Source organism: Microtus oregoni, unplaced genomic scaffold (genome assembly GCF_018167655.1).
Source record: "Microtus oregoni isolate MIOR12 unplaced genomic scaffold, Mior012 000006F_ref0000085, whole genome shotgun sequence".
NCBI classification, from domain to species: domain Eukaryota; kingdom Metazoa; phylum Chordata; class Mammalia; order Rodentia; family Cricetidae; genus Microtus; species Microtus oregoni.
Genome location: NW_024543065.1, coordinates 58,458,142 through 58,482,513, shown reverse-complemented (window position 1 = coordinate 58,482,513; position 24,372 = coordinate 58,458,142). Strand labels below are relative to the sequence as shown.

The 24,372-nt window shown below is 49.2% G+C and overlaps 2 protein-coding genes across 4 annotated transcripts; both read left to right on the top strand.

The window, feature by feature from the left end:
* Positions 1-3,013: 3,013 nt before the first annotated feature.
* Positions 3,014-13,737, top strand: Rbm42 (RNA binding motif protein 42). Of its 3 annotated transcripts, none has more exons than XM_041653793.1 (10): positions 3,014-3,259; positions 3,498-3,633; positions 5,802-5,886; positions 5,982-6,056; positions 7,899-7,964; positions 8,062-8,216; positions 9,319-9,651; positions 9,875-9,992; positions 13,208-13,402; positions 13,497-13,737. In XM_041653793.1, exons 1-10 carry the CDS (start codon positions 3,132-3,134, stop codon positions 13,607-13,609), a joined length of 1,404 nt encoding a protein of 467 aa, XP_041509727.1. In that variant the 5' UTR covers positions 3,014-3,131; the 3' UTR covers positions 13,610-13,737. The 3 variants fall into 3 exon arrangements, with proteins under 3 accessions (XP_041509727.1, XP_041509726.1, XP_041509728.1); XM_041653792.1 differs by having other exon boundaries at positions 8,041-8,216; XM_041653794.1 differs by lacking the exon at positions 7,899-7,964.
* Positions 13,738-19,887: 6,150 nt separating this feature from the next.
* Etv2 (ETS variant transcription factor 2) lies at positions 19,888-22,301 on the top strand. The gene is made up of 6 exons (XM_041654419.1): positions 19,888-19,957; positions 20,057-20,143; positions 20,311-20,370; positions 20,583-21,041; positions 21,821-21,933; positions 22,101-22,301. The coding sequence occupies exons 1-6, from the start codon at positions 19,888-19,890 to the stop codon at positions 22,299-22,301; spliced, it is 990 nt and encodes a 329-aa protein (XP_041510353.1).
* Positions 22,302-24,372: the final 2,071 nt, after the last annotated feature.

The following is a 24,372-nucleotide window of genomic DNA, read 5'->3' as shown; positions in this document are numbered from 1 at the left end:
AAAGGAGACAATGCAAATACCCTATGATACTGTATTTGCTTATCAAGAAATGAAACTTGATTTTCCTAAAACATTCATTGTAAATAAATGACAACATAGTGGCCAGGTGGTGGTGGCACACACCTTTAATTCCAGGCAGAGTCAGGCAGATCTGTTACACAGAGAAAAAAAAAAACCTGTCTCAAAAAATAAAACAAAACATAGACGAATGAACAATCCTGGTTCCCAAATTTCTGACGAAGCCAGGAATCCCAGGGAAACAACTGATTCTAGATCTGGGTAAAGAAGTATGCAAATGTATAGAAATTACTTTGTACCAGAAAGCAAGGATGTCCTTCAGAACAACTGGCCAAGTGGGCACGATAGAGCCAACCTAAGGAGCTCTCATATGTCAAAGATGGAGAAAAAAATCTGCCCAGTGAAGTGGTACACCTGTGATCCCATCACTGGGAAAGGCAGGGACAACAGACATTGGGTTTGATGTGGTCTACACAGTGAGACTTCACCCACACACAACCCCTTTAAAAAGTAGCACAGAACTCTCTATTTCTATAAGACTGTGTCCAACTTCCTAAAATGATGGAACAGAATCTTGGCATCACCAAGGGCAACCTGGCATCATGAGCTTCTGAAGGGTACAACCAAATACAGTGGGTTAAAGAACAACAGCACTATGAAGTATGCTGGCCTTCCCCACCACCATCTAGGCTGAGTTCCACACATGGGGTATTTTTTGTTTGTTTGTTTGTTTTTTGAGAAAGGGTTTCTCTGTAGCTTTGGAGCTGTCCTGTAACTAGCTCTTGTAGACCAAGCTGGCCTCGAACTCACAGAGATCAGCCTGCCTCTGCCTCCCGAGTACTGAGATTAAAGGCGTGCGCCACCACCCAGTTCACAACTATGACTTTTATCTGTTATCCCAGTACTCAAAAGACAAACACAGAATTGAGGTCAGCATGGTGAGTTCCAGACCAGCCAGAACTACACAAAAGATGTCTCCAAACACCAAAAACTTTAAATATAAAATTATGGCCTAAGCCGGGCGGTGGTGGCACACACCTTTAATCCCAGCACTCAGGAGGCAGAGGCAGGTGGATCTCTGTGAGTTCGAGGCCAGCCTGGTCTACAAAGGGAGTTCCAGGACAGGAACCAAAGCTACAGAGAAACCCTGTCTCGAAAAAAACAAAAAAAAAATTATGGCCTAAAGCATAAGTTTTCATGAGTCTATATTGATATAAATGATTGAATAAATGAATGACAATAGAGAAATCTGTCACTCACAATATATCTAATAATTTATATTTATATTCTTTCAAGGAAGTGTAGTAAAGTCACACAGTGGCACACACACACCCTGAATTCAGGAGGCTGAGACAAGAGGATGCTAACCTGGGCATATAAGCTCCTGTATCAAAAAGAAGTAACATGTAATTCCTTATTCTTTTTTTTTTAAGTTTTATTTATTTATTATGTATACAGCATTCTGTCTGGATGTTTTGCCCACAGGCCAGAAGAGGGAGCCAGATCTCATTATAGATGGTTGTGAGCCATCATGTGGTTGCTGGGAATTGAACTCAAGACCTCTGGAAGAGCAGCCTGTACTCTTAACCGCTGAGCCGTCTCTCCAGCCCTAATTCCTTATTCTTTAAGGCTGCACTTGATGGTGTCTTTCTTCGAAAAGCACTTTTTTTTTTTTACAGGATTTCTCTGTGTATCTCTGGCTTCCTGGAACTCTGTAGACCAGACTGGCCTCAAACTTACAGAGATCCACCTGCCTCTGCCTCCTGAGTGCTGGGAGTAAGGTGTACAAAGAAATGCACTTTTTAAAGGAACTCTATAGTGTAAATGCTCAATATAACCTCATCCAAGCAATAGGTGATAACCCTGTGTATAATTTGTATTCTTGGGTTCTGAGGAGAAATTCACTTTACCCTCTGTAGCCTTTTTCCCAAATACCCATGACCAGAATAACGATGAGGAAAAAAACAAACAAACATCAAATCACAAATGAAGAACACAATACAAAACACCTAAGCAGCATTCCTCAAACGTGTCACAGGGAAGAAGAGCCCATGGAAACCCAATGTAACAGGAATGTGGTATCCTGGTGAGATGTTAGAACAGAACAGGAACATTAGACGAACACAGGGGGAACCAGAATAACCCATGAACCTTAATTCATGAAAATGTTAGCAGGCTTGGCGGAGCAGTCAGGAGACAGAAACAGCTGATCTCTGAGTTCAAGGCCAGTCTTTAACTTAAAAACAAACAAAAACTTCAATTCTCTCTAGATAGCTCTAGCATCAAAGTCAATATTTTGGTCCATACCTTCCAGCCACTTGGAAGGCTGAGGCCAGAAGATTTCTTTTTTCTTTTTCGAGACAGGTTTTCTCTGTAGCTTCGGAGCCTGTCCTGGAACTAGCTCTTGTAGACCAGGCTGTCCTCGAACTCACAGAGATCCTCCTGTCTCTGCCTCCCTAGTGCTGGGATTAAAGGCGTGTGTGCGCTACCACCGCCTGGCTAAGGCAATAAGACAACCTAGGCTACCAAGTGAGGTCCATGTCTTGGTTCAAGGGCCAGACCGTCTCAAAAACCAAACAAAACCCCAAAAGGAAAACATGAAGGCAGTCCGTAAAGTTAAGTTTTGTCCAAAACATAACAATAAATAAAAATAAAAAATGAACTGACGCCTATGAGAGCGTCAGGAGACCCCTGCCCTGGGTCAGGCGTACAGATAACGGACTCGGCAGTGTTGACAAACTTCTACTAGAGGGGCCCCCCCGAACTTCAGTGCTTCTTCGAAATTCCGGCTTTCACAGCGGGCTGGGCCTGATGACGTTGTTCGCTCTCATTCGCCCCCTTCATTCCTGAGGGCGTGGCCTGACCGTTCTGCCGCGCTCTGACAGCTGCGGGGCCCTTCCTGTCCCTGTCCTTCCGGCACTCTGATTGGCTTGTGCTCCTCCTGGGGGTGTGGCCACATTTCATTGGCCCCTGTTCCTGGGCCTACGGCGTCACGCAGCGCATCCGTCGCGCTGGTCCACACGTCAGCGGCGGCTCCCACCCGGAGGAACCAGGGGCTCTACCGTAGAATCTGCGGCGGCGGCAGAGGAGCCGTGAAGGCGACGGCATCAGCGATGGCAGGGGCGGGACCGGCTCCGGGACTCCCGGTTGCGGGAGGCCCTGTAGTCCCGGGGCCTGGCGTCGGCCTCCCGGGCAAGAGCGGCGAGGAACGCTTGAAAGAAATGGAGGCGGAGATGGCCCTGTAAGGCCCTGAGCAGGAGAAATAAAAGCGGTTTCCGGGCAAATCCACTCAACCCTGGAGCCTCCGGGTCTTCAAAGGCCTGATGCCGCTCCATTAGGGGCTGTGGGATCCGAGGGGCTCGGGGCTTGGAGACGTGCGCGGGGAGGCTTTGGCCGGGATGATGGCGCTGTCGTGATGTGCCCAGCGCCACTGTCTTGGTGAGAGGACTTGACATACAGTATCTGTCCCGCTCCCTCAGGTTTGAGCAAGAAGTCCTGGGAGCTCCGGTGACCGGAATCCCAACTGCTGTGCCTGCGGTGCCCACGGTAGAAGCCATGCAGGTCCCAGCAGCTCCTGTGATCCGCCCAATTATTGCCACCAACACGTACCAGCAGGTAAGGCGGTAGTTAAAGCCTTTCAGTCTGGGGGGAACACAGTGCTTTGATCCTAAGGAGGGTTTATCTGTGGAGAGCGATCAATGTTTTTTGCGTTAGTTTTTTGCATGACAAATAACTGTTCTACCAGGAACTCGGGATGCAAGACAGAGTATATTTAATCCTTTGGAAGCATCTGTTCTGCAGCATCCTATCTGGTAGAACTTTCTGCAGTGGCGGCAACTCTATAAACTTTCTGCAGCTTAGTGTTCTTCAGAAACATCTTTAAAGCTTACACTCACGGATTTGCGCTGTAGTTCAGTAGTAGAGCACGTAGGTAGCCTGTGCAAAACTCTAGTGTGTAAGGCCACCACCACCACAAAAATATAGTAAAATGTATACTTTTGCTAAATCGTCCCCAAGTCTCATTGATAATATTCCAATGCTTGATAGCTTTATATGACTAGTGGAAAGAAGGAATGAATACCAGCAAAAGAAACTTGCTAATTCTGTTTGCAGTTATTAGGTGAATTGGGATGCAGCTCAGTTATAGATCTCTTGCCTAGCATGCCAAAGCCATAGGTCCCTTGCATTGAAAAAAAGGTTGAAAAAAAAAAAGTCAGGTGGTAGTGGCACATGCACTTGGGAGGCAGAGGCAGGCGGATCTCTGTTAGTTTGAGACCAGCCTGGTCTACAAGAGCTACTTCCAGGATAGGCTCCAGTTACAGAGAAACCCTGTCTCGGAAAAAAAAAAAAAAAAAGAGCAAAAAAGCACCTGGCACTGCTCTGCTCTTCTAGGAGAACACAAAACAGAAAAGTTATTGCTGCTTCTTTGGTGTTTACATTTTAGTAGAGAGAGAGATTACAGAGTGGTAAGAAGGGCAAAGTTTTAGCTGGGCCGTCATGGTACATGCCCTTAATCCCAGCACTTGGGAGGCAGAGGCAGGTGGATCTCTGTGAATTCCAGACCAGCCTGGTCTATACAGCGAGTGCCAGGACAGGCTCCAAAGCTACATAGAGAAACCCTGTCTCAAAAAAAAAAAAAAAAAAAAAAAAAAAAAAAAAAAAAAAAGAGGGGGGCCAAGTCAAGGAAGGCCTTTGTGTTTTATTTTAGTAAAGCAAAGATATAAACAAGCGATGGAGGCATGCAGATGTCTGGAGTGATGTTATCCCCCAGTAGAGAGCTGTCCGTGCAGACCCTGAGAAAGTGTATAGTGGTCATAGTGTTCAAGCAACAGCAGAGAGCTGAATGTGCAGAGAACTTGAACAGAGGAAAAGGAAAGTCTAGAAGATTTAAGACGGTGATGGAGCCTGACGGTGTGATGCACGCCTTTAATCCCAGCACTCGGAGGCAGAGGCAGGTGGATCTCTGTGAGTTCGAGGCCAGCCTGGTCTACAGAGCGAGTTCCAGGACAGGCTCCAAAGGTATAAAGAAACCCTGTCTCAAAAAACCAGAAAAAAAGAAGACAGTAATAGAAGCTACATTGTGCAGGGTCTTGTAAGCTACTTTGAGAATCTCGGCTTTTACTTTTTTTAGGGGGAGGGCATGGTTTCGAGACAGGGTTTCTCTCTGTGACAGCTTCGGCTGTCCTGAAACTCACTCTGTAGACCAGACTGGCCTCAAGCACTCGAAGATCCTCCTGCCTCTGCCTCCTGAGTGCTGAGTTTCAAGGTGTGCACCCCCACTACCATTCATCTGGCTTTTACTTTTGAGATAAAGAACTACTAGAGAATTCTAAGAACAAGGGTGATAGTGGTCCAAGATAAGCAGGTGGCTATCTGGATAATAGACTAGAGGGGTCAAGGGTAAATTCTAGGAGTTGGAGGACGAGGCTAATAATCTATGTAAAATGGATGTAGGTAACAGGGAGGACAAGTTGGACATTACTTGAGATAGTTCTGTGGTGTCTACAGCCTTGCCCTGAACATGCTTGACTTCAGAAAAGAATCAGGGACTTGGTTATTTCTCGGATGGGAGATAGTACTATAGGGAAGCTGAGTCAGAGAAATTGATCCTGGGAGAGATTAATAGTAGTAGCTTTACTCAGTATGGCTCCAGGAGCCCCAGTGAAGGGACCTTGTAGCAGAGCCTGACTGGTCACCAACCCCATAAAGCACAGGCGACCTGCCAGGGCGAGCCAGCTGATGTTGATGAGCAACTCTGAGCCAGGCCTCCTTCTCCCCAATAGGTCCAACAGACCCTGGAGGCCCGGGCAGCTGCTGCAGCCACAGTGGTTCCTCCCATGGTGGGAGGCCCTCCTTTTGTGGGCCCAGGTAAGTAACTAAGTGAGAGGGCATGGGTCAGGCTGGGTGGTTAGAAGGGATACTCAGAGCTTGCCTCCCACCATCCTCATCTCTCCTCCCCACAGTTGGCTTTGGCCCTGCTGATCGCAGTCACCTGGACAGTCCTGAGGCTCGAGAAGCCATGTTCCTGAGACGAGCAGGTGGGTTGAGGACCAGGACCCCACATTTGACCAGGCACGCTTGTTTAGGCTTAGAAACTCTGGCTCCTTGCCCTAATCTGCTCTAGATTCCTTTCTCCGCTCTGCTGATGTCTTAGGACAGCACACGTTTGTGTGCCTCCTGATGTCTCAACTCAGTTTGTTCTCAGTCCTGTCCCTCCTCACTGGAAACCTCGACAGTGTCTCCTCAAGCTTTAGCTCCTTCTAGCAAGCTCTTCAGTTTGCTCACTGTGCTTTGTCACCTTTGCTTCCTCCAGCAAGCAAGCGCTGCAAAGGACAGGACTCTTGATTTTTGTCACGAGTAGCACCAGGTAACTCACTAGTGGTCAGGAGCCTTTGTGACCCGGCTCCATGCAGATCCTGATCTCCCACCATGCTTGGGAGCTCCAAGCATAGCTGAGTTGTCAGAGAAAGTCAAGGAACCTTCTCTCTTCTGCTTCTTGTCACTCAGCTGTGACCTTCAGACCTTCTGTCCACCAGCCATTCCCCATGTTTTCCACTCTGGCCCTTCAGGTGTATATATGTATATATACACATACCGCCGGTTTTTATGATGTTGCTTGTGAGAATGTGTGCTAAGATGTGTGTTCTTAGTTGGATGTAAAATTCTGTTGATTAGCCGGGTGGTGGTGGCACACGCCTTTAATCCCAGCACTTGGGAGGCAGACACGTACAGATCTCTGTGAGTTTGAGGTCATCCTGGTCTACAAGAGCTAGTTCCAGGACAGGCTACAGAGAAACCCTGTCTCAAAAAACAAAGACAAAATTACTTTGATTGTGTTTGTTAATAGTGCTATGCTTTTGTTGTGCTGGGGATGAACCCAGGGCCTCAAATGTATTCTACACTGAACTGCATCCAAGCCCTTAGCTCTTTTTTTTTTTTAAAGGTTTATTTATTTATTTATTAGGTATACAGGGTTCTTCCTGCACATATCCCTGCAGGCCAGAAGAGGGCACCAGATCTCATTACAGATGGTTGTGAGCCACCATGTGGTTGCTGGGAATTGAACTCAGAACCTCTGGAAGAACAGTCAGTGCTCTTAACCTCTGAGCCATCTCTCCAGCCCTAAGCCCTTAGCTCTTAAAAATAAGACCTTGCTATGCAGCCCAGGAGGGCTTCAGACACAAATCCTGTCTCTGCCTCCTGAGTACTATGGTTAAGGGATGTCTCTGTTCCTGGCTTTCTTTTTTAATCTGATGGTGTCTGATGAATCTTAACATCTGCTCTTTAGTAAGTTATCAAAGTGAAAATCTGACTTGATCACCCTGCCCAGATCCCTAACCTGCTGTTCTCTCAGGAGGATACCATTGCTCAGCCAGGAAGGCTGCCTTGATGCCTATCAGTTTTTCTCTTTGAACTCCCCCCCCCCCCCCATTTCCTCTGGGATACCACCTATACTTGAGGGGAAAGGTTTTCCTTATATACTCTCCCTCGTGGAGGTATTTCTGCTCACACCTTGCTGGACTTTTAGTTATCCTGAGGTCCTAGCTCATGGGTCCCTTTTTCCAGGAGGCCTCAAGTCCCCTGGCTGGGTCTTGGCATTCTGGCCTCTGACAGCTCCTTGGGCTGTCCTTCTCTGGCAGTGCATGGATTTCCTCCTATCCTGGACCCAGAGCCTGGCACCCCCATGGTCTGCTGGGTTCCTAGCACTGTTCACAACAGGCTTAGGCCCTCAGGAAATCCTTGACATCAGTTTGCTGAGTGAAGCAATGGCAAGACCACCTCATCTTCTCCAGGATTTCTTGGGTACTGAGAGTACCTATCAAACAGCTTGCCCCTAGTGTCCCAATCCCCCATGACACCCCCATCTCTCTCTCCCACAGCTGTGGCCCCTCAGAGGGCCCCTATCCTGCGTCCAGCCTTCGTCCCCCACGTGCTACAGAGAGCAGGTGAGGGGCCAGGGTCATGATCCCTGCCAAGCAATTTCTCTCAAGCCCTGGAACTCCCCCTCTAACACCCTGACAGATTCTGCTCTCTCTTCTGCAGCAGGTGGCCCCCGACCTATGGCCCTGAGGCCCCCACACCAGGCTCTGGTTGGACCTCCTCTGCCTGGGCCTCCTGGACCACCCATGATGTTGCCACCAATGGCCCGGGCCCCTGGACCACCCCTGGGTTCTATGGCTGCTCTAAGACCTCCCCTGGTAAGTGGGACTGATTAGTGTGGTTAAAGGTGCAGTGGGTAGGGGCTCTAGTCCTAACTCACTACATTTAAGTCTCTCTTCCTCCACTTTGTTTCTGTTTCTTTGTACCTGTGTTGTTTCATTTCTTTATATGACAAAAATCTTTATTTTCGCCGGGCGGTGGTGGCGCATGCCTTTAATCCCAGCACTCGGGAGGCAGAGGCAGGCGGATCTCTGTGAGTTCGAGACCAGCCTGGTCTACAAGAGCTAGTGCCAGGACAGGCTCCAAAGCTACAGAGAAACCCTGTCTCGAAAAACTAAAACTAAAAAAAAAAAAAAAATCTTTATTTTCTTTGCTCTTTACAGACAAGAACTTGCTACTTAGCTCAGGCTGGCCTAAACCTTACAATCCTCCTGCTTCAGCCTCCCAAGTGATGAGGGTAGAGGCATGTAGACCATGCCCAGCTTTCTCCTATGTGGAAGAGAGTATAAAGAGAAACACATAAGCCAGATGGTGGTGGCACTTGCCTTTAATCCCAGCACTTGGGAGGCAGAGGCAGGCAGATCTCTGTGAGTTCGAGGCCAGCCTGGTATACAAGAGCGAGTTCCAGGACAGGCTCCAAAGCTACACAGAAACCCTGTCACAAAAAAAAAAAAAAAAAAAACAGAAAGGGGGCTGGAGAGATGATGGCTCAGAGGTTGGGAGCATTGCCTGCTCTTCCAGGAGTCCTGAATTCAATTCCCGGCAACCACGTGGTGGCTCACAACCATCTGTGATGAGGTCTAGTGCCCTCTTCTGGCCTGCGGGCATGCACACGGACAGAATATTGTATGCATAATAAATAAATAAATAAATATTAAAAAAAAACAGGAAAGAAGGAAGGAAAAGAAAGACCTGTTGATAATTATTCCCATGTGTTTTTGTTTTCCTTTAATTCCCTCTTTATCCCTGTATACATTCACCTGTGTCTGTCTCCCTTGCTGCCTTTGTTTCTGTGTCCAACTGACTATGCTTCTTTGCTCCCTGTTCCCCAGCTCCCAGACCCTTGCTTTGTTTACAGTGGGGGTGGTAAGATATGAACCTGTGAGCTGCCCATCCCTTACACCATCCTCTTGCCCACAGGAAGAGCCAGCGGCTCCTCGAGAGCTGGGCCTTGGCCTTGGGTTAGGCCTGAAGGAGAAGGAAGAGGCAGCAGTGGCCGCAGCAGCTGGGCTGGAGGATGCTGGCACAGCAGTGGCTGTAGGGGCAGGAGGAGCCCCAACTGGCCCAGCTGTCATTGGCCCCAGCCTCCCGCTGGCCCTAGCCATGCCCTTGCCTGAGCCTGAGCCACTGCCCCTCCCACTGGAGGTGGTACGTGGCCTGTTGCCTCCACTGCGAATTCCTGAGCTCCTGTCCCTGCGTCCACGACCCCGGCCCCCTCGGCCTGAACCACCTCCTGGCCTCATGGCCCTAGAGGTAAGCGGGGACTATGCAGCAAGGGGACGGGCTGGGAAAGCCGAAGCCTGTGAGCTTCCACACAGGAACACAGCCCTGTAGTCAGAGGGTGGTCGGGTGTAGATGGGGGAGGCAGCCCCTCATGTAACACAGCTAGAAGCTTATGTAGCACTTGAGTGGGAGGTGCCAGGGATGGAGGTAGTGCAGAGCACAAGACTCCCAACACCCTTCCCTGCCCCTACAGGTCCCAGAGCCACTGGGTGAGGACAAGAAGAAAGGCAAGCCAGAAAAATTGAAACGCTGCATTCGCACAGCAGCGGGGAGCAGCTGGGAGGACCCCAGCCTGCTGGAGTGGGATGCTGGTGAGTGGACCAAAGTGAGAGGTTGGGCATCACCCATCCAAGAACATTCTGTCCTGAGTTTTCAGGGCCACTGACAGGGAAGGGGAAAAGGGTGACTGCACAATGTCTGGAGGGTGTGGTGGGCAGAATTGTTCTCTAGGGCTTTGGTGTGGTTTTGCTGGAGACAGGCTGTCTCTGTGACCCAGGATGGCCTAGACTTTCAATCCTTCTGGCTCAGTCTCCCGAGTGATAGAATTACAGGTGAGGGCCACCAGGCCGCTTGTTACCTAGGGCTTTCAGACTCTTTCTCATGGGGAACTTGGCCTGCTGAAGGTCAGAGGATTCTGTTTCAATCCTTTTGAGGCACACAGTGATAAGTGAATGGCCTACCTGCTGCCCAGATTCCACAGTTAGCCTTCTGCTGTATTCGCTTTATTCCTATGTGTTTGGGTGCATGTGCACACGTGCGTGTACACACACACACACACACACACACACACACACACACATGCAATGCTAGGGATGGATCCCAGGGCCGTGCACACGCTGGGCAGTCATGCTACCTTAGAATCCTGCCTTCACAGGATTTCCTCATTCTTTATTGTTTGAAACAAGAAGTGAAATTATTACTTGGGTTGTTTGTGAGGGAAAGCCTCATGTAGCCCAGATTGGTCTTCAATTCATTGTGTAGCCAAATAGGACCTTGAAGTTCTGGCTCTCCTGCCTCTCCATCTGAAGTGCTGGCATGTGCTCCCACGCTTCAGTTTATGCAGTGTTGTGGGCTGAACCCATGCGTGCAGTCAGCTCTACCAGCTGCTCAACATCCCTAGCCAATACCTAGTATTCACCCCAAGAAAGACTTACTTTCGTGTTATAATCCTATTCAAACAGCTAAGAAAATAACAGTAATTATTGATTTTGAGACCAGCTCTTTGATATAGCCAAGGCCAGTCTTGAACTCACCATCCTCTTACTCCAACCTCCCAAGTGCTAAAATTGCAAGTGTTTCACTATACCCAGCTTCTACTCTTTCTGCTTTATTAATCTGGCCTATGTAGCTCAGTGGTGGACCACTTGCCTAGCATGTGTGAGCCCCTGAGTAGTTCATCTCCAGTACTGCAGAAAAAAATTTAGCTGACGCTAGAGAGATGCTTCAGTGGTTAGAACATAGACCACTTCTGCAGAGGACCTGAGGTCAGTTCCTTCCTGAAATTCAGGTCCCTCACAACTGCTTGTCACTACAACTCTAGGGGATCTGGCACTTTCTTCTAGACTCAGAGACACCAACCCTCACCTGTGCACCTACCCACACAGACACATGCACATGTACTAAAAGAAAAATCTAGCCAGGCGTGGTGGCACATGCCCTTAATCTGAGCTCACTCGGGCAGAGGCAGGCAGATCTCTGTGGGTTCAGGGACACTCTGGTCTACAGAGTGAGTTCCAGGACAGCCAGAGCTACACGGAGAAACCCTGTCTCAAAACAACAAAAGAAGAAAAATCTTAGGCCAGGTATGGTGACACACTCCAGAGGCTGTCAGGTCTTGTGAGTTCGAGGCCAGCCTGGTTACATAGCAACTTCCAGGTCATCCATAGATACATAGTGATACCCTGTCTCCAAAAAAAAATGTGATTTTTTTTTAAGGCAAAAAAGAAAAAAGCTAGCTGCTAACTTAAGTCCTAAACCCAGAAGAAATGAGTAGTCGTTCATGCAGAACTGTGAGGATAGAGGGTGTCTAGATTCTGGCCAGCATCCTTGTGTTGCCTCAGGTTCATGACCATAAAGCCAGGTGGCCAGGAGAGGATCTGGTGAGAATCTGCTTGCTTGAACTCCCCTGCCCAACTACACCTGCAGACCTGACCCAGACTGTCAACTTCAGTAGGAAGGGTGGGCCTTATAAGAAGTGAGAAGAGTGCCTGCCCTCAAAGATGCTTTAGCTGGCCTGACATGGTGGCACCTGCTCTGATCCCAGTACACCGGAGGAAGAGGCAGGCAGATCTCTGTGTGTTCAAGGCCAGCCTGGTACATAGTGAGACCCTTCCACTCTCCAAAACAAAGTTTGTTGTGGTTTTGTTTGTTTGGTTTTGGTTTTTCAAGAAAAGGTTTCTCAGTGTAGCCTGGACTGTCCTGGAACTTGCTCTGTAGACCAGACTGACCTCAAACTCACAGAGATCCACCTGCCTCTGCTTCCCGAGTGCTGGGATTAAAGGCGTGCACCACCACTGCCCAGCTCCAAAGGGAAGTTTTAGCTGAAAGGTCAGCTTGTGAGGTACCTGACCTCAGGTTACACCTCTGCAACCTTTTTTTTTTCTTCCTTTTTCAAATGAAGGTGGTCTTGCCACCACATCTGACTTGTAAATTATATGATAATTTATTTTTTAAGTGTGTGGGTCAATGACCTTGCTAGAAAATCTCATTCTCTTGGTTGTTAGACTTTCCTTCTGGGGTAGCCTAACTCACTCAAATAGTGTCTTTAGTCACTATGGAAACCATGGGACTGGCAGCTCCAGCCATAGCTGAGGGCAGAGCAAACTGCCCTTCACTCCAGCCCTCAACTGCTGCCTCCCTTCCCACGACAGTCTTGCTGTGGCCCTGGTGCAGCTGACTTTATCATGCCGGCCTCCCATCCCTATTTCTAAGGAGGAAGACAGTAATTTAAGAGCATGCCCAGTTAGACCGGTGGTAGAGGTCCCCTTGGAGAAGGGACAGGCAGTGTGTTCCCATGACAATGTGGAGTTGGAGCAGACTTGCAGAGATAACCCAGTTGAGGAAGAGTGCAGTGTTGTGCCGAAGGCTGGTGAGTGACAGGGCCACAAAGGACCAAGGACAGGCTAGAGTTGGGACAGAGTTAGGCTTCATTGCAGAGGTAAGAGACTACAGTAGGTGATGAAAGGCTATGCAGTTAGAGGTTAAGGTATAAACTCTGGCTGGGTCTGGTGATTCACACCTGTATTTCCAGCGCTTAGGAGGCTAGTCTGGACTTCTGTTTGAAAAAATGGGGTGGTAGAGACCCTGGAGCCAGATACCCAAACTTGTCCCAGCTCTGCTTGATGTGTGAGTTCAGGCAGCTGCTTGGTTCCTCTGTCTCAGGTGCTTATGTAACAGGCTGCCTGTCACAAGGTGGTCACTACCATGTGGATATTGGCAGTTATTACTGAGGATCCCAGGGCAGAGACTGAGGATAGAAGAAGGGGCACTCCGGGATGCTCTGACCTCGTCTCTCTCCTAATTCCAGATGACTTCAGGATCTTCTGCGGGGACCTGGGCAATGAGGTGAATGATGACATATTGGCACGTGCCTTCAGCCGTTTCCCATCCTTCCTTAAGGCTAAAGTGATCCGTGACAAGCGCACAGGCAAAACCAAGGGCTACGGCTTTGTCAGCTTCAAGGACCCCAGTGACTATGTGCGAGCCATGCGTGAGATGAACGGTGGGTGAGGCCTGTCCTGGGGATAGTGAGTGTGGTAGACCCCCGACATAAGCCTGACCTCCCTAGTTTGACCTGGAATCCTCCATTCCCACAGGGAAGTACGTGGGCTCACGCCCCATCAAACTTCGCAAAAGCATGTGGAAGGACCGGAACCTGGATGTGGTCCGCAAGAAGCAGAAGGAAAAGAAAAAGCTGGGCCTCAGATAGGGTCTGTGGCTCGGCACCCGCTCCCACCCAGCCGGGCGCTAGCTCCTTCCCACAGATGTTTGTGGGAAACCCCAGTTTTCCACTCCCCTGTCCCAAAACCAGTTTCAATAAATTTACCTTCATTTCCATCCCTGACTGGGCTTAGAAACTGTCAGCTGACAGGGCCTGGCTCACTGAGAAGTGGGAACTTGGAAAGTTTACCCAGCAAACATTTAGGAGCACAATGTCAAGCCTGTAGTGTGCCCATTCTTTTGTTTTTGGTTTCTTAAGCATTCCTTTTGTGTATGTGGTGTGTGTGGTGTGGATGTAATAAGTCAGAGGACTTCTAGTTCTGTTCTCTCCTACCACGCGGGTTCCAGGGATCAAACTGGTCCTCAAACTTGGTGGTAAACATCTTTCTTTACCCACTGAGTCATCTCACCAACTCCCTCTCTCGTATGTTCCTGACTGGCCTCAAACCTGGATGTGGTTCACAACTGTACTCCAAGCACTTGGAAGGCTGAGACAGGAGGAACAAGCATTTGAGGCCAACCTGTGCTACATAGCAAGAATTTGTTTTTAAAAGGGAGACCCAGATCTCTAAGGCTACATACATGCACTACCACACCAAATGTATGGGGGTGCTGGGGATTGAATTGAGGGTTTGTTGTTGTTGTTGTTAAATGTATTTATTTATCATGTATACAGTTTTTATCTGCTTGTATGCCTGCATAACAGAAGAGGGCACCAGATCTCATTTTAGATGGTTGTGAGCCATCATATGTTTGCTGGGAATTGAACTCAGGTCCGCTGGAAGAGCAACCAGTGCTCTTAACCTCTGAGCCATCTCTCCAGCCCAAATTGAGGGCTGTGTTTGTACTAGGTAGGGCCAACCATCAGAGCCTTACCTCTACCCTCTGACCTCTTAAAGTTTTAAGTGTATGGCCTATTCTGTGAGGAAGAGGAGCTGTGGCAAGGTCAAAGCCAAGCCTGGCTTGGGTCCGTGTTTCTGACTCCAGCCTGTGCTCTTGGCACTGAAGCAAGGTGCCCTTCTAGAGTGCACATCATGACAGGCTCCCATCTACCCCAAGGTCTAGGCAATGCTGGGTCTTCTGTGGGTTCTCTGAAGCTCTTAGAGCTCATGATGCACTGTCTCCATGGCCCCCCAGCCAGATAGGCCTGGACGCGATCAGGACTTGGATTGAGAAGTTCAGGAACTAACCTGAGGATAGAGCCATTCTGAAGGAGGAATTCTCTGTAGCCCAGGCTGGGCTCCAGCTTGGCATTCCTACCTCAGCCTCCCAGTGTGCAGCGCCATCTCTAGCTGAGACTTCATGCTCTCTTCCTCACCTTGTGGACTTCAGATGTGCGCATTACTTTGCTGAGCCCTATTCAGCATCTCTTGTAGGCTTCTGGGTTTCCACTTCACTTTTCTTCAAACCTATTAGCTGTTTGCATCTCGGGTCTATCCCTAGCTTCAAGCTTGAGGAATGTCCTCTAGACTGTGGACACCAGGCCTAAGCTCAGATGACCCTCTAAAGACAGCACTGAGCCCAGAAAGCTGAGACAATGTTTAGACATCAAACCCAGCCTGGCTCAAAGGTTGACACTGGAACCCTGAAGCTTGAGTTGGTGATGCATGAGGAGAAGCCCAGAAATTGGGAAGCTGAGGCAGGAGGATCAACATGAATTCCAGGCCAGTCTGAATTGATAGCAAGACTCTTATCTTAAAAGCCTACAGAGCCGGGTGGTAGTGGCACACGCCTTTAATCCCAGCACTCGGGAGGCAGAGGCAGGTGGATCTCTGTGAGTTCGAGGCCAGCCTGGTCTACAAGAGCTAGTGCCAGGACAGGCTCCAAAGCTACAGAGAAACCCTGTCTCGAAAAACCAAAAAAAAAAAAAAAAAAAAAAAAATCCTACAGAATGGAATTCCCAAGCTGGGGGTGATAGCATATGCTTGTATGACTGGGGTAGGGGAACTGCCAAGAGTGAGACCCAGACTCTAAATAAATAAATAAATAAACTGGCTGCGTGTGGTGGCACACACCTTTAACTCCAGCACTGGGAGGCAGAGGCAGAAAAATTCTATGAATTTGATGCCATCCTGATCTACATATCAAGTTCCAGGCTAGCCAGAGTTACACGAAGTGAGACTCTGTTTCAAAAAAGGAAGGAAGAAGAAGATCAGAAATGAAATGTCCTAGTCTTATCCACAGAAGCTGGGGAGGCCCAAGCCAGAAGGCAGAGGTGCTGGGCTGGAGTGTAGGAAGAAGGTGTGGAGGTTTCCTAGAGACACACCTATCAGAACCCTGGGTTGGGGAACAAATTAAGGGAGACAGGCACCAGGATGGAGAGGTAATTCCAAACCTCTCTGGAAGATCACTCTGGAGAGGTGTCAAATTTCTCCTGTTCCGTGTCCCCACACCCCTTACAACTCCCTCTCTGACGTCACATTTTCCAGTCTGGCCCCAGGAGTGAGGACCTCCCTGACAGGAAGTGCCCTTTAGCCCCCTGCCACCTGGAATGGAGCGCTAAGCCCCAGAACCCTTAGACTCCCTTCTCCCAGTGTCCAGCCAGCCCTTCCTACCCTGAACCCCTTCTCCCTGCAACTAAAGGAGTGAGTGAGGAGATGGAAATATGGCCCAAGAAAAGAGGATTGTCAAAGAGCACCAGACTACAATTCTGGGCCACAACAGGTAGAGTAAAAACCATCGCTAGCATGGTACAGAGAGATGGGGCAACAGGGACACGCAGGAGTAAACAAGATACTTGTCAAGAGATAGGGTGGCAAGGCCTCACCTCAGGCTAGTACAACAGGGATCTAGGACTGGGAACCAAAGTCATAGAAGAGGGAGACAGGAAAGGCCAGATTCAGGTAAAGGAAATCTGGGGTAAGGACACCAGGACCCTTTAGGCCCCTGGTGGGTGGGTGGATTGGGAGCGGGGGGGGGGGGGGGGGGGGGGGGGTCTAGGGGATCTCCCCAGGGGCTCATGACTCACTCAACACTGGATCCAGTCACAGCTCCCAAAAGACTGTTCTCTTGGGGTTCAGTTTTTCTGCCTCCCTCTCTCACACTCCACAATACTGAAGAATGAAGGGACTGTGCCCGTTCTGGAGCCTGGACTAAAAAGACGTGGACCAAGAGGCTGGAGAGATGGCTCCGTGGTTCAGAGCATACGCTGCTCTTGCAGAGGTGCCCACATGGTAGCTCATAACCATCCATTACTGCATCTCTAGAGGATCCAATGCCACCTTCCAATTTCCATAGGCACCACATATGCACATGGTATACAGACAGAAAAACACATAAAAATTTTTAAAAATTTTGCTAGGCATCGTTGTACATGTTTGTAATCTCAGAACCCAGGAAGAAGGAGGAAGATCAACAATTATCTTTGAGGCCGTCCTGGGCTGCATAATCAAACCCTTGCTCTAAAAACCAAGGGGTTAGGTAAATGAGATGACTTAGTGGGGAGAGACACGACACATTGTGGCTACTTCTGATGACCTGAGTTTGATCCGCAGAATTCACATGGTGAGAAGAGAGCACTCACCCCACAAGGTGACCTTTGACTTCTGGCAATGTATATACACACAGAGAGACACACACACTAAAAATACAAACCTATAGTGCAGTGGTGGTACACACCTTTAGTCCAAGCTCTCAGAAGGCAGAGGCAGGAGGATCTCTGTAAATCTGAGGCCAGCCTGGTCTGCAGGACTAGTTCCAAGCATACAAAGAAAAACTTTGTCTCAAAAAAGCCAAGAAGGAAAGGAGTAGAAACAAACAAACAATGCCAGACATGGTGGCACATGCCTTTAATCCCAACACTCAGGAGGCAGATTTAGATAGAAGTCTGTGAGGCCAGTTGGGGCAATATAGTGAGATTCTGTTCTGGAAAAAATAAGAAATAGAAATAATAAAATAGGCAGGGCCGTGGTGGCGCACTTCTTTAATCCCAGCACTTGTGAGGCAGAGCAGGAGGATCTCTGTGAGTTCGAGGCCAGCCTGGTCTACAAGAGTTAGTTCCAGGATAGGTTTCAAAGCTACAGAGAAACCTGGCTCAAAAAATAAAATAAAATAAAAACAGAAAAAGAAAAAAGAAAAAGAAATAATAAAATAAAAACCAAAGACTTGTTGGGAAGATGACTATGACTTTCATGGGTAAATGTGCTTGCCACACAAGTCTGGACCTGAGTTCAATCCCAGAGCCCTGTAAAGCTGGGACAGAACTGATTCCACAAAGTTGTCTTCGGACTTCTACATACATGTCCTGGCACACATACACGACAATAAAGTTAAGGGTAAGGGGGTAGAGATACAGCTAAGTGGTAGATTACTTGCCAGCACGAATAAAGAAAAATGTGGTACTGGAGAGATGGTTTAGCATTAAGAACACTGGCTGTTCTTCCAGAGGATCCAGATTCAATTCCCAGCACCCACATGGCAGCTCACAACTGTCTGTAACTCCAGTTCCAGGGGATCTGGCACCCTCACACAGACACACATGTGGACAAAATACCACATGTAATATAAGTAAATTATAAAAGAAAAGAAAAATGTTATACTTATTTGTTTATTATTTCTCTGTTTGAGTCTCACTTTGTAGCCCTGGCTAGCCCGGAACTCACTGTATGAACTAAGCTGGGATTGAAATCCAGACATCTGCCTGCCTCTGCCTCCCTAGTGCTGGGGTGAAAGGCAAGTGCTACCATGTCTGGCAATGAAAATGTTTTTAATATTAAATATTTACTTACAAATATGTAAATATTTAATATTAAAAATATTAAGGTGGCAAATATTTTAATGCTAAATATTTACCTATTAATATTTATTAAGAAAGTGCTTAAAAATGGTCAGGTTATGGAATTTAAGGTTTGCCTGGCTTAGCAAATTAGAACAAAACAAACAAACAAATAGAATACCTAGTTTCTGAGTTTCTGTTTAAAAAGCAAGCAAACACAGACTTTTTGGTATAACTATGTCCCAAATATTATGTATACATATGCACATTGTACGTGTTATTCTTTTCTGAATAATTTGAAGCAAGCTACAAACACGACATTTCATCCCTAAATGTTTTCACTTTCTTACAAAGATATCTTCCCCAACAAACCATTGCCATAATTAAAATAATTTTTGCCAAAAATTAAAATAATTTTAATGAATAAAATTATTCCATGCAATAACACATTCAGTTCATACTCAAAATTTCCCAGTTTTCCGGGACTGCTAAAGCCCAGAAAGACATGGGATCTTGACAGAAAGAGAAGCGGGAGAAAGCATGCCACAATTTCCCGTTCATAAAATTGAGGTGAAAGCATCTCCCTCTTAAGAAGATTAAATGAAGGCCCGTTGTGTAAGCCTCCTCGGACCCAGCAGTCCCTCATTTAACGTTAACAGTTACTATCACTATTATTATAACACGTTGATGTTATTTTGATTAAGAGTGCCACTATTCGGAAGACCCTTCCTAACGGTGCCTGGTAGGGGATTCAGGGTTGGATTCCCCCCACCTCACCCATCTGGCTGTCTGTCACCCTGCCGATTATGACGTAGGCTGATGCTAGGGAAAGGGGGCATCTGGCCGGAAATCCCTCTTCCTGTTGCAGATAAGCCCAGAACTGCCCAGCTGACCCCAGACCCTCCTCCCCCACCACCTTTCATGTCACAGCACCAAATTCCCAAGACGGGAAACCTGTCCAAGCCCCTCACCCCATCCCCACTACCCCATAAACACCCCTTAGACCTCTGCACCCCCAGCCCTGCCCTGCGCCAGTTCCCCAAGTCCTTTTCCAAGCCCAATTCATCCCTGAAAGGGGACAATTCCAGGGACCAGTGTGCATCCCTAAAGCAGGGGGTGCAAGTTGGCCACGCCCCCATCCCTGCAACTTGACCCGGGCTACGACCCCCAGCTCTGACGTCTCGGAAAATTCCCCCTCCCCTACTCAGGCCCCCCGGGAAGGGGGCATGGTATGAAATGGGGCTGAGACCCCCCTGGCTACGAGAGAAGGAACCTGCCAGAGGTGAGCCACTGAGAACTGGGGACTGATGCCTGGGTATCTAAAGTGGGAACTTCTAAGACGCTGGGAGCCTGGATTGAAGTGTCTGAGAGAGGGAGAAGGGACTGGAAACCAATATTCCATTTCCTGGGGAAGGAGGCTGCAGAAGTCTAGACTCCTGGGTCTGAGGGAAACAAGGGCTGCAGTCAGGCTCCTGGGTCCCTAAATGTCACTGGCTTGTCCATTACCCTTGGAACTTTTCCTTTCTTTTCCAGGACAATCAGAACAAGCATCCATGGACCTGTGGAACTGGGATGAAGCGTCACTGCAGGAAGTGCCTCCTGGGGACAAGATGACAGGACTGGGTAGGCTGCTGTGGCTTGGGACAAACTGGATGCTAGGGTGCAAGGATGCAGCCCTCTTGACCCCTGATGTGGCCTTAACATCCTTGTTGCCCGCAGAAGGAGCGGAATTTGGCTTCTATTTCCCTGAAGTGGCCCTGCAAGGGGACGCACCGATCACACCAATGACAGTAGAGAACTGCTGGAAAGGTGGCTGCTGGGCTGGACCCCCTGGGTGCTAGGGAAATGGGAGAGGATGGGCTCCTAGAAGGCACGAGGGGGCTGCCCGGAAGGCTGAAGGAGGCATGGGTGGGTGGCCAAGGTCCCTAAGTCACTGCTCACATCATCCCTAAACTAAGCTATCTTGTCCATCACAGGGTTCTCAGAGCTGGACTGGAGCCCCGCTTTACCACAGGAGGAAGTACCTTGTGAGAAGGGTGAGTGTATAGGAAAGGAGATGGGAGGAGGGTACCAGAGCCTCACACACCAGAGCTGAGTTTAGATCCCCTGGTCTACAGAGGAGCGGGACTAGAACTAGGGACGCCTACATCCAGAAGGCTATATAAAGCGCCAACCTCCTACAACTCCCAAGGGTGCAGGGGACCAAGACTCCTGGGCTCCCCTCACTTCAGGTGCATCCTCCTCACAGGGCCGGTTGCTCACCCCGTTCCGTGGTCGCGAGACTGGAGTGACCTGGGGTGCAATACCTCGGACCCGTGGAACTGCGCTTTACAGACGCCAGGCACAAGCCCTTCCTTCCCTGGCTTTGAAGGGGCGACCGACCAATATCCTGCCACCTCAGCTGGAGGGGATCCCTCGTGGTCGCACCCCCCGGCCACCTGGAGCACCGCCAGCTGGGACAGTTCTGCGGGCACCAATGGCGCCACCTATTGGGACAATGGCCTGGGCGGGGAAGCCCGTGCGGACTATAAAACGTCGTGGGGCGGGTCTGCGGGTTCGGACTACACCTCCTCGTGGAATCCTGGGCTGCAGGACTGCAGCGTCCCTTGCGAGGCGTTCCAGAGTGCAGCATTCACCACGTCCTCCAAATCGAGCCAGCAGTCTGATCGGGCCACCTTAAGTCGCTACCGCAAAACTAACCACCGAGGTAAGAAGCTGCAAAGTGTAGAGAAGGGGAAGTCAAATGGATAAGAATGGAGTGGAGCCTGGATACTTTGGCGGGGAGCGTGGGTGGTTCTTGGTAACTAAAAGAGGCGCGATCTGGGAAACTGGCAGCTAGGGGGCCGGAGTTATGTACCGTGAATCTTGGGAAGGAAGGGGTGAAAGGACACTGGTGACTTTCTAGGGACCAACGGCTCCTGGTTTTTTTTTTTTTTTTTTTTTTTGGTTTTTTCGAGACAGGGTTTCTCTGTGGCTTTGGAGCCTGTCCTGGAACTAGCTCTGTAGACCAGGCTGGCCTCGAACTCACAGAGATCCGCCTGCCTCTGCCTCCCGAGTGCTGGGATTAAAGGCGTGCGCCACCACCGCCCGGCGGCTCCTGGGTTATGTAAGAGAAAAGAGTAGTTCGAGACCAGCCTGGTCTACAGAGCTAGTTCCAGGACAGGCTCCAAAGCCACAGAGAAACCCTGTCTCGAAAAACAAAACAAAACAAAAAAAAAAAAGAGTAGCATTCAGACGCCTGGTCTTCCAGGTGGGGGAGGCTAAACCCGTGAATGCCCTAGGTGGGGCTCAGGCTGCTGAAACTGGCTCTTGGATCTCTACTATGGAGGGATCCGAACTCACAGACGCCCGAGGAGGGATGGAGTTAAACTCTTGGGTCTTGAACCTTTTAGCCTTCGTCGTGAAGGCTCCCCGACTCCCAGGGTTGTCCAGCCGAGTGTTCTGGGTTTGAGAAGCCTGGCCTTCATCCGCCTCTCTACCTCGCAGGTCCCATTCAGCTGTGGCAATTTCTCCTGGAGCTGCTCCACGACGGGGACCGCAGCAGCTGCATCCGCTGGACGGGTAACAGTCGCGAGTTCCAACTGTGCGACCCCAAAGAGGTGAGACAGCTCCTCAGGCACGGAGCAAATCCAACCCAGTCCGGAGAAGAGCCTAATCCAGTCCTTGACCCCGCCCCCACCCACCCTCGACCACAGTTAAAACCCGCTCCACCTATAGTGGCTAAGGTCCACCCCCTGGCCCCTCTGACCTCCGGATTGCATCCAAGGTGGCCAGGCTGTGGGGCGAGCGCAAGAGGAAGCCGGGAATGAACTATGAGAAGCTGAGCCGAGGTCTGCGCTACTATTACCGCCGCGACATCGTGCTCAAGAGCGGTGGGCGCAAGTACACGTACCGCTTCGGGGGACGTGTGCCGGTCCTTCCCTGTCGGGACAGCATGGGGCACCTGCCAGGTGCAGAAAGCCAATAAAAACACCCCGTCGAACGTGCTCACTTGTCTGCTTCTTTTCCACTGACACTGATTAGACCGTTGGGGAACCTAAATGTGCACTCTTACATTTCCACATGGCGTCTCCACCCAGACTCAGGTATCCCGACCTCTATCTGTCTTTGAGTCTGTGAGCCTGGATTCTGATGCCCTCAGTCCCTAGACTGCCAATGTCTTAGTTCCCCAACTAGGAGGATCCCGGAGTGAGGACTAGCCCCTCCCATTTCGAATCCATCAGATACTAAGCCCAGTTCCCTCCCTGCTGAGCCCCTGCCAGCCCTTCCTCAGGTGTTTAGGTATCAAGGTCCCAGCTCTCCTCTCAGCATCTTCTGAGCCTATTAACTTGGAAATAAGTTCAGGGGGAAATAAGTTCAGGGTAAGAAGTCCATAGGGCCGCCGGGCGGTGGTGGCGCACGCCTTTAATCCCAGCACTCAGGAGGCAGAGGCAGGCGGATCTCTGTGAGTTCGAGGCCAGCCTGGTCTACAAAGGGAGTTCCAGGACAGGCTCCAAAGCCACAGAGAAACCCTGTCTCGAAAAAACAAAAAAACAAAACAAACAAACAAAAAAAAAAAAAGACAAGTCCATAGGGCCTATTGTGTGTGCCTGTCCAGAATAGGGACTTAAAAACAAAAACTGAACGCCGGGCGGTGGTGGCGCTCGCCTTTAATCCCAGCACTCGGGGGGGGCTGGAGAGATGGCTCAGAGGTTAAGAGCATTGCCTCCTCTTCCAAAGGTCCTGAGTTCAATTCCCAGCAACCACATGGTGGCTCACAACCATCTGTAATGGGGTCTGCTGCCCTCTTCTGGCCTGCAGGCATACACACAAACAGAGTATTGTATACATAATCCCAACACTCAGGAGGCAGAGGCAGGCGGATCTCTGTGAGTTCGAGACCAGCCTGGTCTACAAGAGCTAGTTCCAGGACAGGCTCCAAAGCTACAGAGAAACCCTGTCTCGAAAAAACCAAAAAAAAAAAAAAAAAAACACCTGAACTTGCTAAGGCTTGACAATAGCTTATCCTCAAATTTATCTAAGTATTTATTGGTTTTTCAAAACAAGGTTTCTCTGTGTAGCCCTGGCTGTCAAGTGTCACTCACTTTGTAGACCAGGCCTCGAACTCAGAGATCCACAAGCGAGTTCCAGGACAACTAGGGCTGTTACACAAAGAAGCCCTGTCTTGAAGGAAAAAAAAAAAAACCAAATAAACAAAAAAGGTCATTTAACTGTAACTGGTGACACAGGCCACTTGATTTCACAGCATTCAGAAGACTGAGGCAGAATTATAAATTGAGGGCCTCAAGATCTGCCTGGTCTACATAGCAAGGCACTGTTTTAAAAAAAAAAAAAAGGTCATCAAGAGATGAAACAGCAGTAATCAATCAACGGGGCCTGCTCAGAGCTTCAGTTACACTTTTGGGACCTCACTGCTCCAGACCATGAGCCAGAAGCAAAGCCATGTGCTTTATAAAGAAGTCCCGTTTGGGCATTTCTGTGGCTTTAACCCAATCATAGAAGTTTATCTGCTCTGTCTTGAAGAAAAGATGCAGGCTCAGGGCCAGGAATAGTGGGACATGTCCTTACAAAGATCTCTATGAGTTTGAGGTCAGCTTGGTCTACATAGGGAATTCCAGGACAGTCAGGGCTATATAGAGACCCTGTCCCAAGAAAAACAGAAAGAGACTGAATGACTCAGGCTCCCCCTCTGAAAGACCCTACAGACCCCCTCCTCAAAACCCGCAGCTAGCATGCTCCCGGGGAAACGTCCTGTTTGCTTTAAAAAAATTCTCCGGATCAGCAGCCAGCCTGCTCTCGTAAGAACATCCCATGTGCTTGAGAGAGCAGGATGTCTATGAGATAGGAAGACTGCAGGGCAGGATGTCAATAAGATAGGACATCAACAAAGCAGGTTGACTGCAAAACAGGATATCTATAAGATAGGAACAGGATGACTGTTGCCAGGCATCCATGCTGAGAGAGGAAACCATTCATGCCCCCGCCTCATTCCGATAACCACGCTTTTGCTTCTGTAAACTTGCTTTTTGCTCTCCCCT

Coding starts and splice junctions, on each gene's coding strand:
- Etv2 (XM_041654419.1), top strand. CDS start 19,888: ATGGACCTGTGGAACTGGGATGAAGCGTCACTGCAGGAAGTGCCTCCT. Junction 19,958..20,056: donor GGACAAGATGACAGGACTGG/GTAGGCTGCTGT, acceptor TGCCCGCAGAAG/GAGCGGAATTTGGCTTCTAT. Junction 20,144..20,310: donor AGTAGAGAACTGCTGGAAAG/GTGGCTGCTGGG, acceptor TGTCCATCACAG/GGTTCTCAGAGCTGGACTGG.
- Rbm42 (XM_041653792.1), top strand. CDS start 3,132: ATGGCAGGGGCGGGACCGGCTCCGGGACTCCCGGTTGCGGGAGGCCCT. Junction 3,260..3,497: donor ATGGAGGCGGAGATGGCCCT/GTAAGGCCCTGA, acceptor CCGCTCCCTCAG/GTTTGAGCAAGAAGTCCTGG. Junction 9,993..13,207: donor CCTGCTGGAGTGGGATGCTG/GTGAGTGGACCA, acceptor TCCTAATTCCAG/ATGACTTCAGGATCTTCTGC.